Raw genomic sequence first — 16,141 nt, 5'->3', positions numbered from 1 at the left:
ATTCCACCCTTCTCACCCAACAGGGGACTCAGGGCGGCTTACAAAGAACACACATATAAAAATTATACAGTGCAATATAAATCAGTTAAAAATTATTATTTACTTACATCAGTATTCATAAAACACATTATAAAATACAGATAGGCGTGTTCAGTTCAAAAAACTGGGTCTGTCGATTGAGTTCCAGCGTACATGATAATAATTAAGGCTGCCAATTGTTTATATCCTGCTTCTCTCCCTCATGTGACCCAAAGCGACTTACAGCATATTAAAATCATGTAAACAACAATCCAAATACATCAATAATAAATATAAAACATCACAAAATACTTGAAAACAAGAATACTATAGGGTTGTTGTATGAAATTGCACAGAAAATTAAGCGGCTGAGGGGGAAAAGGAAAGGGCCTGAGGCTGTTAGGAATGGTGGGAGTTGCAGTCCAAAACACCTGCAGAGTCCAAGCTTGCCCGCCCATCCATGCCTCAGCAGCAGAACGCCATAAAGCTGGAAGCATTGCTAGCGAGAATGCGAGAACGCGCGCGTGCGACGTTCCCTTGGCAACCGAGCGCGAGCGATAAACACACTTTCCCCCCGGCGCGAGGGAAGTTCCCCTCCGGCACGTGCGGCATAAGGGAAAAGAAGGCGGGCGTGCCTTGTGCGCAGGCGCGGGAGGAGAGGTTTTCCACCTGCCCCGCTGCCCGGGAGGGAGAGAGAGAGGGAGAGGGAGCGCGCGCACTCACCCACTGCCTCCCTCCCTCCCTCTCTCGTGCACGCGCGCTGCCCCTTCGCCCAAAGAAGGGAGAGAGCGGCGCTTCTTCCCTTCGGAGCGCTCTTCTCCCCCAGCCATGGGCTGCTCCAGCAGCGTTCAGACCCACGTCAAGGAAAAGAGCCGCCTGGCTTCCAAGATCCCGGACCCCGACGGGCTGCAGAAAGGCGGTGAGTGACCAAAGTAGGGTGTTATCAACACTCTGCAGAACTGAGGCAGTTTGACGCTTCTTTAACTGCCCTGGCTCAGTGCTGTGGAACTGAGTTTCATAAGGTCTCTCGCCTTCTCTGCCAAAGAGTGCTCCTGCCTCACCAAAGTTCACATCCCAGGACTCAGGGCCCTTCCACACAGCCCTATATCCCAGAATATCAAGGCAGAAAATCCCACATTAGTAAAGGTAAAGGTTTTCCCCTGACGTGAAGTCCAGTCATGTCTGACTCTGGGGGTTGGTGCTCATCTCCATTTCTAAGCCGAAGAGCCGGCGCTGTCCGTAGACACCTCCAAGGTCATGTGCCGGCATGACTGCATGGAGCGCTGTTACCTTCCCGACGGAGCGGTACCTATTGATCTACCCACATTGGCATGCTTTCGAACTGCTAGGTTGGCAGGAGCTGAAGCTAACAGCGGCTGCTCACGCCGCTCCCAGGGCTTGAACCTGGGACCTTTTGGTCTGCAGCTCAGTGCTTTAACACACTTTGCCATGGGGGCTCCTTAAATCCCACATTATGGGTCATTATGGGTCCCACATATGGTTAATGACCACTTCATTAACCCAGTTCAAAGCAGATATTGTGGGATTTTCTGCCATGATATTCTGGGATATAGGGCTGTGTGGAAGGGCCCTCAATAGCAATGATCCATGGCAGTGAAAGTGGTGTCAAACTTCATTAATTCTGCATTGTCGAGATGCACCCTCTGATGCAAAGGAGTGGTGGGCAAAGGAGGGCATTGCCTCTCCATAAGAATGCGTGTCCCCTCCTTGAAATGTTCCTTCATGCCTCAAATTTCTGTCATTGCAGGAAGGCCCCATCCACACAGCCCTATATCCCAGAATATCAAGGCAGAAAATCCCACATTATCTGAGTTCATTAACCCAGTTCAAAGCAGATATTATGGGATTTTCTGCCTTGATATTCTGGGATATAGGGCTGTGTGGAAGGGCCCTCAATAGCATTGATCCATGGCAGTGAAAGTGGTGTCAACTGAATTAATTCTGCATTGTCGAGATGCACCCTCTGATGCAAAGGAGTGGTGGGCAAAGGAGGGCATTGCCTCTCCATAAGAATTTTATTTATTACATTTTATTTCATCATTTCTACCCCACCCTTCTCACCCCTCAGGGGACTCAGGGCGACTCAGGGGGACAAGAATGCTTGTCCCCTGCTTGAAAAGTTCCTTCATCCCTCAAATTTCTGTCATAGCAGTAAGTCCTCTTCCACACACGGAATAAAAGGCCACATTATCTGCTTTGAACTGGAATATATGGCAGTGTGGACTCAGATAACCCAGTTCAAAGCAGATATTGTGGGAGTTTCTGCCTTGATATTCTGGTTTATACAGCTGCGTAGAAGGGTCCTAAGTTAACACTTCAGTTCGGAATTTAGATGCATAGTGGGGTCTTGTTATTGGCTGAGGTTTGGTTCCCCTCCCTCCCAGGTTTTAAGGGGGGGCTTGATTAAAGCTAAGTGCAGGTAACTTGAATACAAAGATAGTAGTAAAGATAGTAACAAAGATAAGATTCAAATGGGCATGAAAGCATCTGTAGAAGAGTGTCTGAACAGTTTTCAGTGTATTTTTCTCATCATTTTATTTTTATTTATTTTCGTGTCAGAAGCAAACTGAGGGCACAGTTGTAATATATTTAAAAACACAAAGTTAAAAACTTGGCATTATACTAAATGTCTTTCGACCAGTAGCTGGCCACTTGGAGTGCCTCTAGTGTTGCTATAAGAAGGTCCTCCATTGTGCATGTGGCAGGGCTCAGACCACATTGTAATAGGTGGTCTGTGGTTTGCTCTTCTCCACACTCGCATGTGGTGGACTCCACTCTGTGGCCCCATTTCTTAAGGTTGGCTCTGCACTTCGTGGTGCTAGAACTCAGTCTGCTCAGTGCCTTCCAAGTCGCCCAGTCTTGTGTGTGCCCAGGAGGGAGTCTCTCATTCAGTATCAGCCATGGCTTGAGGTTTCTGGTTTTAGCCTGCCATTTTTGGACTCTCACTTGCTGAGGTATTCCTGCAAGTATCTCTGAAGATCTTGATTTAAGGCGTTGGCTTGCTGGCTGATATCCGAACAGGGAATGGGCCGGAGATGTCACTGCCTCGGTCTTTTCATTGCTGACTGCTACTTCTCAGTGGATGCCAGGTGGTGCAATACCGGCTAAACAGTATAGTTTCTCCAGTGGTGTGGGGCGTAGACATCCTGTGATAAGAGCCGCAGCCACTGTTTTAACATGGTGAGATGTATTCCACACTGGGCATGCATATTCAGCAGCAGAGTAGCAAAGTGCAAGGGCAGATGTCTTCATTGTGTCTGGTTGTGATCCCCAGGTTGTGCCAGTCAGCTTTCGTATGACATTGTTTCTAGTACCCCCTTTTTGCTTGATAGTCAAGCAGTGCTTCTTATAAGTTAGAGCACAGTCCAGGATGACTCCCAGGTATTTTGGTGTGCTGCAATGCTCCAGTGGGATTCCTTCCCATGTAATCCTCAGAGTTCAAGGTGCTTGTCTGTTCTTAAGATGAAAAGCACACGTCTGTGCTTTAGATGGATTAGGAATCAGCTGGTTTTCCCTGTACTAGGCAGTAAAAGCACCTAAAACTGCATAGAGCTTCTGTTTAACAATTTCAAAACTCCCTGCTTGGGCAGTGATGGCACAATCATTAGCATAGATGAAATTCTCTGTCCCTTCTGGCAGTGCTGATCATTTATGTAAATGTTAAACATTGATGGAGAAAGCATGCTCCTCTGAGGTAGGACATTTTCTCTGCAATACTAGAAATGTGGGGGCTCAGGGCAGAAATCTTACTGGAAAGGCCCTATAGCTTTAAAAAAAAGGAGAAGAGAGACATTCTTAGAGGTGCAACTTGTCTTATTCCTATGTGACAAAGTGCAATTTCTCATTCTGCACCACCAGAAAGAGCCAAGGAGCCCTGTCCTCTGCTGTCCGAATTTACTTTTTCCTCTTTCTTTACAGTTTTTTCTTTGTGCATACATGGTCATCGGTTATTTCTAGCCATGTCTTCCTCAACCCAGGGCTCTCCAAATGTGTTCCCCTTTTCCTGAGACAGTGTCATGCTGGATGGAGTTTTGAGATCTGTAATTCAATACTTCTTGGAAGCAGACTGTCAGACCACAAAGGCAAAGGCTTAACACTGTTCCCCTTTGCTTTTCTGGTCTCAGGGGCAAAAGAGGCAAAATACAACAGAGAAGCTATCATCCCAATACTTGCTTATTATAGCTCATCATATTGATAAATCTACCAGTCTGGGTATTTGGGACAAGTTCTTACTGATATATTGGTGACACAACTCACATAATGTTTATTTATGTAAACAATCCAGCTGTAGCAGTTTGTGTATATGATGGACTGGATGGTGGTGTATAAACTGAAATGTAGACCAAATAACATGAAATTGCTAATGATGGAGGCTCAGGCCCCTTCTACACTACCATATAATCCAGATTATCAAATCAGATAATCCAAATTATCTGCTTTGAACTGGATTATATGAGTCTATACTGCCATATAATCCGGTTCAAAGCAGATAATTTGAATTTTATATAGCAGTGTAGAAGAAACTTGAGAAAAAATGGTTTCAACTGTTTTACATGAGGCTATACATCAAACATGGATCATTCCTAGTTAAGGTTTGCGCTGAATCTTCAGGTGATGGTTATAGTACATTTTCCTTCTTTTGGCTATAGTTTTGAATATCAAAGTTCTTGCCTTTATTATCTTTTTTCTCTTTTCCTCTTTCCTTCCTTCTTCCTTCCTTCCTTCCTTCGTTCCTTCCTTCCTTCCTTCTTTCCTTCCTTCCTGTCTATCTATCTATCTATCTATCTATCTATCTATCTATCTATCTATCTATCTATTTCTTTCTTTGCTTACTCTGTTAATTTTTCAACCAACCAACAAAGAAATTCTGGAAAAGAATTATTAAAATGTATGAATACAGGTAAAAGAAACTGTCATTTCATTTTGGGGTTCTTAAGCAAAATAGGAAATAATTAAAACTTAGTGCATGTTTGACAAAACCTGAATGGAGATAAACACACTTTAATGGAGATAACAAAGCATGCATGTAAAATTCAAATGGACATGAAACCATCTGAGTTTCAACTTGATGTGTGATATCATACCAGGTGGAGTGGAAATGGCCAATTTTTATGCTTGGCAACCAGTTTTCAGGAAATGTTTGTAATAAACAACCTAATTTTCCCAGAGGCTTTTTTGCTCTAAACACTTTTTGCAGGACAGCTAAGAGTTGCTTGTCAAAATTAATTTGTGTTAGAAACTATGTTTGCTTTGGTAACTTATTCAGACAGTTGGGACAAACAGGGAGGCAATATCTGTACACAGACTACCACATCTCTGTTTTCGGGCTACAACATGATAATCTTTATTCTAATTTCCTGCTTTGTCCAGTAGCTGCTATGATGATTATACAAGATATTTGTGGAAGGTAGGATGCTGATATTTGGAGGATGGTGGCCATTTGATATTGGCCCCAATACCAGAGTGGCACTTTAGTATTCAACAGAAGTAATTGGAAATAGCATGGACCCACTTGGGAATACCAATACTTGGGAACAATCTTAGTAAAAACAGTGCAGGTTTTACATGTATCTCTTAGTTAAATCTAACATTATGATTAATTTATACTCTGCCATAGGATTCAAATCAGATGCCTGAAAATGTGTTTGCTTTAATTTTCTTGAAAAATGAGTTATTTCCTTGCTTACCTGGAAATGACCTATTGAACACCATGGGATGTTATTTCCAGAACGGTTTGTGGTGAAGATAGATTGTTGGAATATTTAAAGGAAGAGATGCTATGCTGGTTGGTTCATTCAAGGAAGTAAGCTATAGTCCACAACCTCTTTAGCCAAAGAAAACTTATCAGTCTCCTGGGGGCCACTAGATTCCTATATGAAGGTCACCAAAACATAAGCCACGAAGTTACACTGATTTATAACTTCAGACTTGTTTCTGTTCCAACTCACAAACCAATTCAACTTTAGAACAAACCTAAAGAACCTATCCTGTTCATAACTTGGGAACTGCCTGTATTATGACATAATATTTTATGGACTAGAATCCTCATCATCAGATGTGAAATATTTTTGTGGGCTGTAGGGCTATATACACATAATAGAACCAGGGGAGAATAAAGTTTTTAGAGGGAGATGAAATGGAGAAAATACTAACAACTACATTATTTAAAGTGACAACCTGTGATAAATTTTGTTCCTCCCTTTATTTCTTTTCCAAAACATCGTTGAACCAGATGCCAACTTACCCATCGCAGATGAGAATGACACAATACCTGACCAGACCAAACTTGGAGCAATTGACGAAGTGGAACCTGGGTCTCCTGGAAGAAAGCAAAGTGAGAGTCTTGCCAAAGAGGTGGCAGATGTTTTGATTCCTGGACTGACAAACTGTGCCCTTTCCACCTGTCAAAGAGTGGATCCGGAGGGCACAGAACCACAGCCGGTGGCAGTAGAAGAAAAGCTCAATGCCAGCGGGCCTTACCCTGCCAGTTTTATAGAAGCTGGAGAGCTTCAGTATGTGAAACCAGTGGAAGAAGAGGTCAGTGAGCCTCTAGCTGTCCATGAAGCTGCCAACAATTTGCCTCCAGAAATTGTAGAGAACAACATGCCTGAACCTGTTGAATCATCTCCAGAAATTGTACAGAACAATACGCCTGAACCTGTTGAATCATCTCCAGAAATTGTACAAAACAATACACCTGAACCTGTTGAATCATCTCCAGAAATTGTACAAAACAATACGCCTGAACCTGTTGAGTCATCACAGGAGGACCCACCTGAGCCTGTGGCAGAGGAAATAGTTACCCTTGTGACAGAAATCGTGAAGGAACTAGAAGCGGATGAAGTGGAACTGCTAACTGAGGGTAATAATTGTGTGAATGCAGGTTGTGTGACAGATTCTGACTGTTTGTCAATTCCATTGAGATTTATAAATTTTTGATTAAAATAACTTAGGGCCCAGTGGGTTGGATATACGATTGGTAAATGTAGTCACTGAAAGCATGTTTGCTTCAGATATAAAGAGGGTGAAGAGCTGTTATGAATATGATACCTACCACACTTGGTTCCTTGCATTCTCATTACCATGCGGTGACGCAATGGGTTAAACTGTTGTACCCTTGGACTGCTGACCTGAAGGTTGGGTTGCTGATCTAATGGTTGCCGGTTCGAATCTGCAGAATGGAATGAGCTCCTGCTTATCAGCTCTATCATGCAGGAACATGAGAGAAGCCTTCCCAACAGGATGGTAACACATCCGGGCGTCCCCTGAGCAATGTCTCTGTAGACGGCCAATTCTCTCACAACAGAAGCGACTTGCAGTATGTTCTCAAGTCGCTTCTGACATGACTCTCATTTCAGGTATTTCCTCCCTGCCTTCTAATGTCCACTAATTTATACTAAATAAGATTGCAAATAGATAGTGGATGCCTGTGGAGGAGGAGATACACAAAATTATTTCGAAAGAAATGTGCTCTTGTTTTAAATACCAAATTGTTGTGTCAAAATCCTTTGACATCTGTGTATTTGTAGTCTGAACTATGTCACTCTGATTCAGTCTGTTAGTGCAACATAATGACTTCAGAATTTCAGAGCTGCACTAGATCAGGAATCCATCTACCTTGTCCAATTTCATCTTCAGCAATGGCTAAAAATGCTTTTTGTAAAGCCAACTGAAAGGAAAAAGTGATAGCAACTTGAATATTCTTTGGTCATAACATTTGGCAACTGGAAGCATGTTGCTTTTGGTCATGAAGGTTTAGGAACTCTTTTGTTCTATTGTTAGAGGGCTCAACACTGGCAGACATGCTGCTACTAATGTTGTCTGCTTACAGGTATTTTCAAGAGGAGTGCAAATTACTTTTTTCATTCACCATCACTGAAAAACCCTTAAATATGATGGCTCTTACAATGCGACCTTTGTCTGTTCAATGTACCTTCTAATCTTTATTATTTCTGAGATGCCTCAGTGACAATGGCTGTCTTCATATTTCTTAGTGTTTGATCACTTTAATACACTTCTGATTGATAACACTATGTAACAAAATTTGAAAAAAATTCTGCTCCTGGTTTGAAAGTGTTATTTCTTGTTTAATTGTGCAGTACTTACTTTGAAGGTAATTGTTATACTCAAGAAACTTCAGGGGTTTTTTTGGCTAAGAGTAGTACTATTATTTTCTTCAGTCTAGGCACTTGGTTTGCAATTTCCCTTGATGAAAATATGCCATTTAACCTTTCAATGTACAGACCACAGCAAGATTTTTTTTCCAGTTTGATACACTTTGTCCACGTTTTTATGACAGAACTAATTACAAAATGACATTTACTGTATAACCCAGGAACAAAAATCATGTTACATAGTGTAATACACAAGGAACTACACTTGAGTTATGTATGCTACATAGTGGTCTGGGTGGTCCCATTTTTTCCAGATCATTTCAAGGGGAGCTCAAACGCCTTATTCTTGGTGGATAGGGGTTATTAGCTCCCCATCCCATCCTGGGTCCCTGGAGATGTTTCATGGAGGCACAATAGTTGTTGTCCTTGAGAGTATCTTACTGCACTGTTTTCATACCATTTACGTGGCAGGAGCTCTGCAAAATGCACTTTGTAGCAAACAAGGTTGTTTGAATTGGACAGCATCCAAACTGATTAATGCCTGGGTGAATAGGAATTCTGTTTACATAGACCCACATATCTGACACAACAATTGCAGATAGACAAAACTCATAGAATGGGCTTCTGAAATGCGATTGTTAACTTACAAGTTCCTTTTTTTTAAATATATGCATTATTAGCAGACTAAACTGAAAGACAAGGACAACAGGGGACAGCAACAAGATGAGATATGTCTGCTGCAGGTTCTTGAATGCCTCTTGTGCTGCTTTGGTCTCTTTTTCCATGTTTTTAAAGGAAAACATAAGGCAAACCAAATGGTAGTCCATAAAGTGCTGGTGCATCCAATACTCTTTCAGTGTTCCCTGCCTTGATCTCTATGGTTACTGTTCCAGGTGAGACAGGAGAAAAGATGGAAACTGAGAAGCACTGTGAGATAGTAAGCGAATGCTCTGAAACAAAAGAAGAAATGGGAGAAGCTACAGCCTCAGCAGCAACAGAGATAGGTATGTTGATGGAGAAGTGAAGTACTACTATATGAGGAGCTCACAAAGTTGCATTAGTGTTCATTTCCAAATCCTGGGTGGTTCCTGCCTTAGGAGATGCTTAAACAACATTCTGTAGGTAATTTCCTATTCATCCGTGCATTTGTTTAGATTTTGTTTGAATAAAGGTTTAATTAGACATGGCACACACACCTGTCGGGATATGTCCTAACCTCATAAAAAGAATGCAGAGCTTGCCAACATTATTGTTTCAGTTTGCAGCTCTAGGTGGCCTAGGGGATAAAAAGCCTTGTGACTTGAAGGTTGGGTTGCTGACCTGAAGGCTGCCAGGTTCGAATCCCACCCGGGAAGAGTGTGGATGAGCTTCCGCTATCAGCTCCAGCTCCATGCGGGGACATGAGAGAAGCCTCCCACAAGGATGGTAAAAACATCAAAAATCTGGGCATCCCCTGGGCAACGTCCTTGCAGATGGCCAGTTCTCTCACTCCAGAAGCAACTCCGGTTGCTCCTGACACAGAAAAAAAAAGCTCCCAAATCCCCAGCCCAAGGACTATACTGATAGATAGAAGAATTCTGGGAATTGTGTAAAAAAAAAAAAGCAATTTTGCCAGACTCTGAAAACATGTGCCTCTTTTGAAAATCAAACTAAATACACTAATGCAGAACTCCTCTGCTTTCTGCATAGCTTGCAAAAAACAACTTTTGTCAACTGGGTGTAGCCTGGAATTAGAGCACAGGTGCATATAAATATACAGTGGGACCTCCAGATCTGTGTTTTCCAGTGACCACAGATCGTCACATCCTATATTATTAAATTGCAGTGATGTGAACATGATAAAGTATGCATCTTCACTTTACCACCATTAAATAATAAAGGACATGATCATCTGCATTTTTCTGTATTTGTGTAAAGTTCCAGATCCAAATCCATGTGGATAGGGACAGATGCCACAAAAGCAAATTGAAAGCTGTGTGGGTACTCTGTGCCTCTTTCCCCTGCTTGCTATTAAAATTAGACCCCTACTTTCAGGGTAAATGTGATGTCTCCAGTACCAACCTAAGTCCTGAATTCAATCATCCAACTAAAAGGTTTCAAAGGACATATATTTGAAAAATGAGGCTTAAATAAGCCCTTTTATCTCCCGGTTACTATTTGCCAAACATGATTTATTAATGATCAGATTACCGGCATGGCTCAGGGATTTACCCATTCTCAGTCTGCTCCTTTTGTTCATTGGTAGTGGGAACAGGGATGGGTCAGTTTCAGGAGTTAACTTCCATGCTTGTGTGTGGCTGTGTGTGGAGGACAAACAAAACAAGGCACAGGTTGATTAGGGACAGAAGAACAGATGAAAAGGAGAGCAAAGGTGTTCATCACTCAAGCAGACTCTGAAATTACAGCTCTTCAATTTACCTCCGTCATACCTGAGAGTAGAGATTTCCTTTCTGTGAAACTGAAGCCCTCATATTCATCATGGTGGAAACTGGGATTAAAACACACACACACAGAGCAGACAATGAAAGCATAGCAGCAAGGCCCAACCTTTTGGGATGTACAGGGACATTTCTGGCTTATAAACATTACTGGGGGCACAACCACAAAATGTTTTATATGAGATGGGATGGCCAGTCATAAAATGTTAGGCGTGCAGTTTCTTGCCCCTCCTCACTCCAGCTACAAAAACAGAAAGGCGCTAAACATAGAGGAAATTGAGATGAAAGCAAAGTGAAGGGGAAAAAGAGGAACAACAAGGGGAAAACATAGTATTGGAAAAATAAATTTGATGAGAGAGCATTAGTGAATAGATTCAGGAAGACACACAGATACGTAGTAATATGGAGAGGTTTCTTTCCTCCCAATATCTCAGGATCTTGACACTTGGATATTTCCATTTCTGACCAGTATTCCACATAAGGAAAGGTTTTATTCCTTTTATTCAAGTGAGTGATATTGCTGTAAGAAGTAAGGTGGTTATAAAAGGAGAGGAGGCGGCTATGTTCCACTGTTGCTTCAAGTGGCATCTCGTACCCCGTGCTTCCCATGTTGCAGTGAATGGAGACATAGCTTCATGTTTTCCTACTGTCCCAATTTGGTAGGGACAGTCCATAACCACCTTACTTCTTACAGCAATATCAATCACTTGAATAAAAGGAATAAATCCTTTCCTTATGAGGAATATTGGTCAGAAATGGAAATACTCTAATTCTGTGCCATCCTGCTTTTTCAGCTGCTTTTCAAATGTCCTAATTTTTATCTCCTCTTCCATTTATCTCTCCTTGTACTCAGTTCAAAGTACAGAAGTGGCAAGATTTTGCCCTTTCCAGTAAGCTCAGGCCAAAGCAAACTGCTGCAGCCTCTCCTAGGTTGTGTATTCATCCTAATTAATAACTTTAGTCTTCTTGACAACACTCTGATGTTGCATGGTTACCTGTCTCTGCTTTCAGTCTGTGAAATGTTGAAGGGTGTGTTGCTCCTTTCTTTGGAAATGTGAGAAATTTGGTCCTGCCTGCAGTTGAAGCCCACTAGGAACCCAAGAAACCACGAGAAAGAGAATAGATAGCAAGAAAAGGCTCCATTTATCCTCCATCCATTTATCTCAGCTGGAATTTTTCCCTTTCCACCTACTCCATGAAAGAAAATGACATGAAATAGCTTGTTACGCATCTCAGTTTAGCCTTGCAGGTACAGTGGGTGCCTACTTCATGACACCAGAGAGAAAATGATGTTTTGATGCACAATACATTATTTGTTTCAGAGGAATTGTATGTTATACAGGTAGAGTGTCCCTTCTCTGAAGTATTGTACCTGGCCACAAGCAATAGGGAGGGGCAGGTAATAAGTATTATTATTATTATTATTACTATTATTATTATTATTATTATTATTATTATTATTATTTTCAAATTTTGGAATATTTGCATATATGTGAGATGTCTTGGGGATAGGACCCAAGCCTAAATACAAAATTCATTTATGTTTTATATATATCCTATACATATAGCCTGAAGCTAATTTTATACACAATATTTCTATTAATGTTGTGCATGAAATTAAGTTTATGTATATTGAACCATCAGAAAGCAAAGGTGTCACTATCTCAGCCATCGAGCTGGATGATTTTGGAATATTTTGGATTTTCAGATAAGGAATGCTCAATGTCTCTATATAGAATCATTGAGTTGGAAGAGACCACTAGGGCCATCTAGTCCAACCAACTTTGTAGTAGTAGTAGTAGTAGTAGTAGTAGTAATAATTTTATTTCTTCCTCACCTCTCCTCATGGCTTAAGGCAGGTTACAACATGTAGTACAATGTGTAGTACTACAATCATGTAGTATCATAGAATCACAGAGTTGGAAGAGACCTCATGGGCCATCCAATCCAACCCCCCTGCCAGGAAAATTGCATTCAAAATACCTCCGACAGATGGCCATCCAGCCTCTGTTTAAAAGCCTCCAAAGAAGGAGCCTCCACCACACTCTGGGGCAGAGAGTTCCATTGCTGAACAGCTCTCACAGTTACCAAATCTTCTTTCCTGTACTTTGAAGCCATTGTTCCACATCTCAGTCTCCAGGGCAGCAGAAAACAAGCCTACTCCCTCCTCCTTATGACTTCCCCTCACATCTTGATACATGGCCCTCATCATGTCTCCTCTCAGCCTTCTCTTCTGCAGGCTAAACATGCCCAGCTCTTTAAGCCACTCCTCATAGGGCTTGTTCTTCAGACCCATTATCATTTCAGTCCACCTCCTCTGGACACATTCCAGCTTGTCAACATCTCCCTTCAATTGCGGTGCCCAGAATTTGACAGTATTCTAGGTGTGGTCTGACCAAGGCAGAATAGAGGGTTAGCATGACTTCCCTGGATCTAGACATTATACCCCTATTTATGCAGGCCAAAATCCCATTGACTTTTTTAGCTGCCACATGATATTGTTGGGTCATGTTTAACTTGTCCACGAAGACTCCAAGATCTTTTCCATACGTACTTCTATCAAGCCAGGTGTCCCCATTCTGTATCTTTGCATTTCATTTTTTCTTCCTATGTGGAGTATCTTGCATTTGTCTCTGTTGAACTTCATTTTGTTAGTTTTGGCCCATCTCTCTAATTCAACACATTTACTCTTGGTGGATTAAGCTCAATGGGTTATAAAATAAGGTGTAAATCATTTTGAGATTGAAACTACAGTATAAGTGTTAAAAGTATAAGGGTTTTACATGAAATTCAAATACATTGAAACTATTTGATATCTAGCATAGTAAAAGCTTTGAAGCTGTGGTGCTTTGGCAGTGTATGCTAAGGTCCTGCCTTAATTGTTGCCATCTATTGCTGCCTTACAGTGTGATACAGCTTAACTCAAACCTGTGCAGATATTGGTGCTGTCATACTTGGCTCAAGAGCCAGTGTGGTATAAATGGACTGGGACTCGAGACCAGGGTTTGAACCCTAACTTGGAAATGCAAATGCTTCCCCCTCCCTATGACCTCCCCTCACATATTTATAACATCATTAAGTTGACTACGTTTCTCCACTATTTTCAGTTGATCCTTTATTCCACATAATGTATTTAAAGTTACAATGTTGGTGTTATGGTTATGGCACAATACATAACAGAACAAGCAATTATTTCTTGTGATTTGTCTACAAACACAGTAAAGATATTTGTATCAATAATCTTTGCCACATTTAACATTTTGGTGTTGTTGTTTTTTTGTTTTTTGTTTTTTACAGAAGTTACTAATGAAGAGTGACTCAAGGCATTTGAATGGACTTCATCTGTGGTTGCACAAATCATCATAATGCTCCAATTTGAGAAAACCTGTTTTTATAACAGCTTATTATATAGACTTACTGCAATAATCGAGCACAGTGAGAACATTATAAGGATTTTATTTGAGAAAGTCAAGTTGCCAAGACACTGCTGAGGAGCTGCAATATAAAACCTTCATGTTTGCCATAGAGTGCCTTCTGCAGACACATAAATGAAATTACATTTCACAAAACAACTTTGCCTTTCAATAGAAAAATTAATGAACATGAAGGGAAGTTTAGGGAAGTCTATCAACAATATTAAGCGTAAAAGCCGGTGCAGGTAACATTAAATAGCACCAGAAGACTGTGCATCATCTAAAGAGGGATAAGAAACGTCAAGTGCTAACAGAAACCTTGCAGTCATGAGTTATTTAACTGCACAAATAAAATTACTGCATGAATCTTCAATTTTGTATACTCTTAACAGCGTTAGAGCTTTGTGTTGTTGTTTTGGGTACAATCTAGAGATAAATCCATGACTTCACATTTTCCAAAGTAATGAAAACAGTCATTGCAATCATCAAAATACTTGGAGGAAGAGAACTAGTATGAAATGATTGTATTCTGCACACTTTCATAATTATTGGCTAGCAGATAAGGAAATTGCAATTCATTGTCATTGGAATGTGATGGCAACTTTTAAAAAGTAGTATTTACAAACCTGTAATTCAGAATTCAAGCAATCAAAGTCCTCCTGTCAGTCTGTGCTATCTAAAGAATTGCCTTCAGAGGTAGTTATTGGCATGGACGTGTAATGCCTACATATTCCTTGAAAATGATACCACCCCAAGAGTATTTATGAATTCACTGGGTTATTGTGAATTTTCCGGGCTGTATGGTCATGTTCCAGAAACATTCTCTCCCGACATTTCGCCTACATCTATGGCAGGCATCCTCAGAGGTTGTGAGGTATTTTGGAAACTAAGCAAGGGAGGTTTATATACCTATGGAAGGTCCAGGGTGAGAAAAATAACTCTTGCCTGTTGGAGGCCAGTGTGGATGTTGTAATTAATCACCTTGATTAGCATTAATGGCCTTGCCAGCTTCAAGGTCTGGCTTCTTCCTGCCTGGGGGATCCTTTGTTTGGAAGTGTTAGCTGAAGCTGGCGCTGATTGATTTATGTCTGGAATTCCTCTGTTTTCGGAGTGTTGTTCTTTATTTACTGTTCTGATTTTAGTTTTTTTAATACTGTAGCCAGATTTTGTTCATTTCATGGTTTCCTCCTTTCTGTTGAAATTGTCCACATGCTTGTGGATTTCAGTGGCGTCTCCGTGTAGTCTGGCATGGTGGTTGTCAGCGTGGTCCAGCATTTCTGTGTTCTCAAATAATATACTGTGTCCAGGTTGGTTCAAGTGCTCTGCTATGGCTGACTTCTCTGGTTGAGTTAGTCTGCAGTGCCTTTCATGTTCCTTGATATTTATAAATTCAATTTATTTTAATAACTAATTGTATAATGGGGCCCCTGGTGGCACAGTATATTAAAGTGCTGAGCTGCTGAACTTGCGGACCAAAAGGTCGCAGGTTCAAATCCAAGGAGTGGAATGAGCACCCGCTGTTAGCCCCAGATTCTGCCAACCTAGCAGTTCAAAAACATGCCAATGTGAGTAGATCAATAGGTACCACTCTGGTGGGAAGGTAACGGCACTCCGTGCAGTCATGCTGGCCACATGACCTTGGAGGTGTCTATGGACAACGCCGGCTCTTCGGCTTAGCAATGGAGATGAGCACCAACCCCCAGAGTCGTATACGACTGGACTTAACGTCAGGGGAAACCTTTACCTTTTACCTAATTGTAAAATAAATGAGAGAAAAATGAAGACTTCAAGACTGCTTTAAAAATAAGATTTACTGAAGTGCAGATGTGAGTTGAACAGTAGAGAAGAATTTCACATTCATACAGAAAGAGTGGCAGCTATTTAGTACTGTATATGGATACAGAACTCTAAATTAGTGAACTTGAGCAGAACTGATTTCCACCCAGCTTGTGTCTGAATGAGGAAATCTGTGCAGTTTAGGCAACACACAGTTGGTTCTTAATCATCTTTAAAGTGTATAAAATGGAATTGTACACAGTAAAATAAAAATACTTAGTGTTTGATTTGGCATGAAAGTAATAGGGAAAAGACTTGTCACACTTGCATTAAAGCAAAAGATGAAAGTAATGAAGTGGTT

At 41.2% G+C, this 16,141-nt stretch overlaps 1 protein-coding gene across 1 annotated transcript; it reads left to right on the top strand.

Annotated features, from left to right (window-relative positions):
• Positions 1-613: 613 nt before the first annotated feature.
• On the top strand, positions 614-14,377 carry erich5 (glutamate rich 5). The gene is made up of 4 exons (XM_003219503.4): positions 614-937; positions 6,272-6,901; positions 9,047-9,157; positions 13,889-14,377. Exons 1-4 carry the CDS (start codon positions 847-849, stop codon positions 13,906-13,908), a joined length of 852 nt encoding a protein of 283 aa, XP_003219551.2. The 5' UTR covers positions 614-846; the 3' UTR covers positions 13,909-14,377.
• The last annotated feature ends 1,764 nt before the right edge of the window (positions 14,378-16,141 follow it).

This window comes from Anolis carolinensis, chromosome 4, assembly GCF_035594765.1.
Source record: "Anolis carolinensis isolate JA03-04 chromosome 4, rAnoCar3.1.pri, whole genome shotgun sequence".
NCBI classification, from domain to species: Eukaryota; Metazoa; Chordata; class Lepidosauria; order Squamata; family Dactyloidae; genus Anolis; species Anolis carolinensis.
Note: the sequence above shows the minus strand (reverse complement) of the source record. Positions and strands in the feature narration are given on the sequence as shown.

Bases quoted from the DNA above. Each gene is read 5' to 3' on its own strand.
- erich5 (XM_003219503.4), top strand. From the start codon at position 847: ATGGGCTGCTCCAGCAGCGTTCAGACCCACGTCAAGGAAAAGAGCCGC. The intron at 938-6,271 runs GTGAGTGACCAA...TCGTTGAACCAG, and splicing joins CGACGGGCTGCAGAAAGGCG to ATGCCAACTTACCCATCGCA. The intron at 6,902-9,046 runs GTAATAATTGTG...TTACTGTTCCAG, and splicing joins AGTGGAACTGCTAACTGAGG to GTGAGACAGGAGAAAAGATG.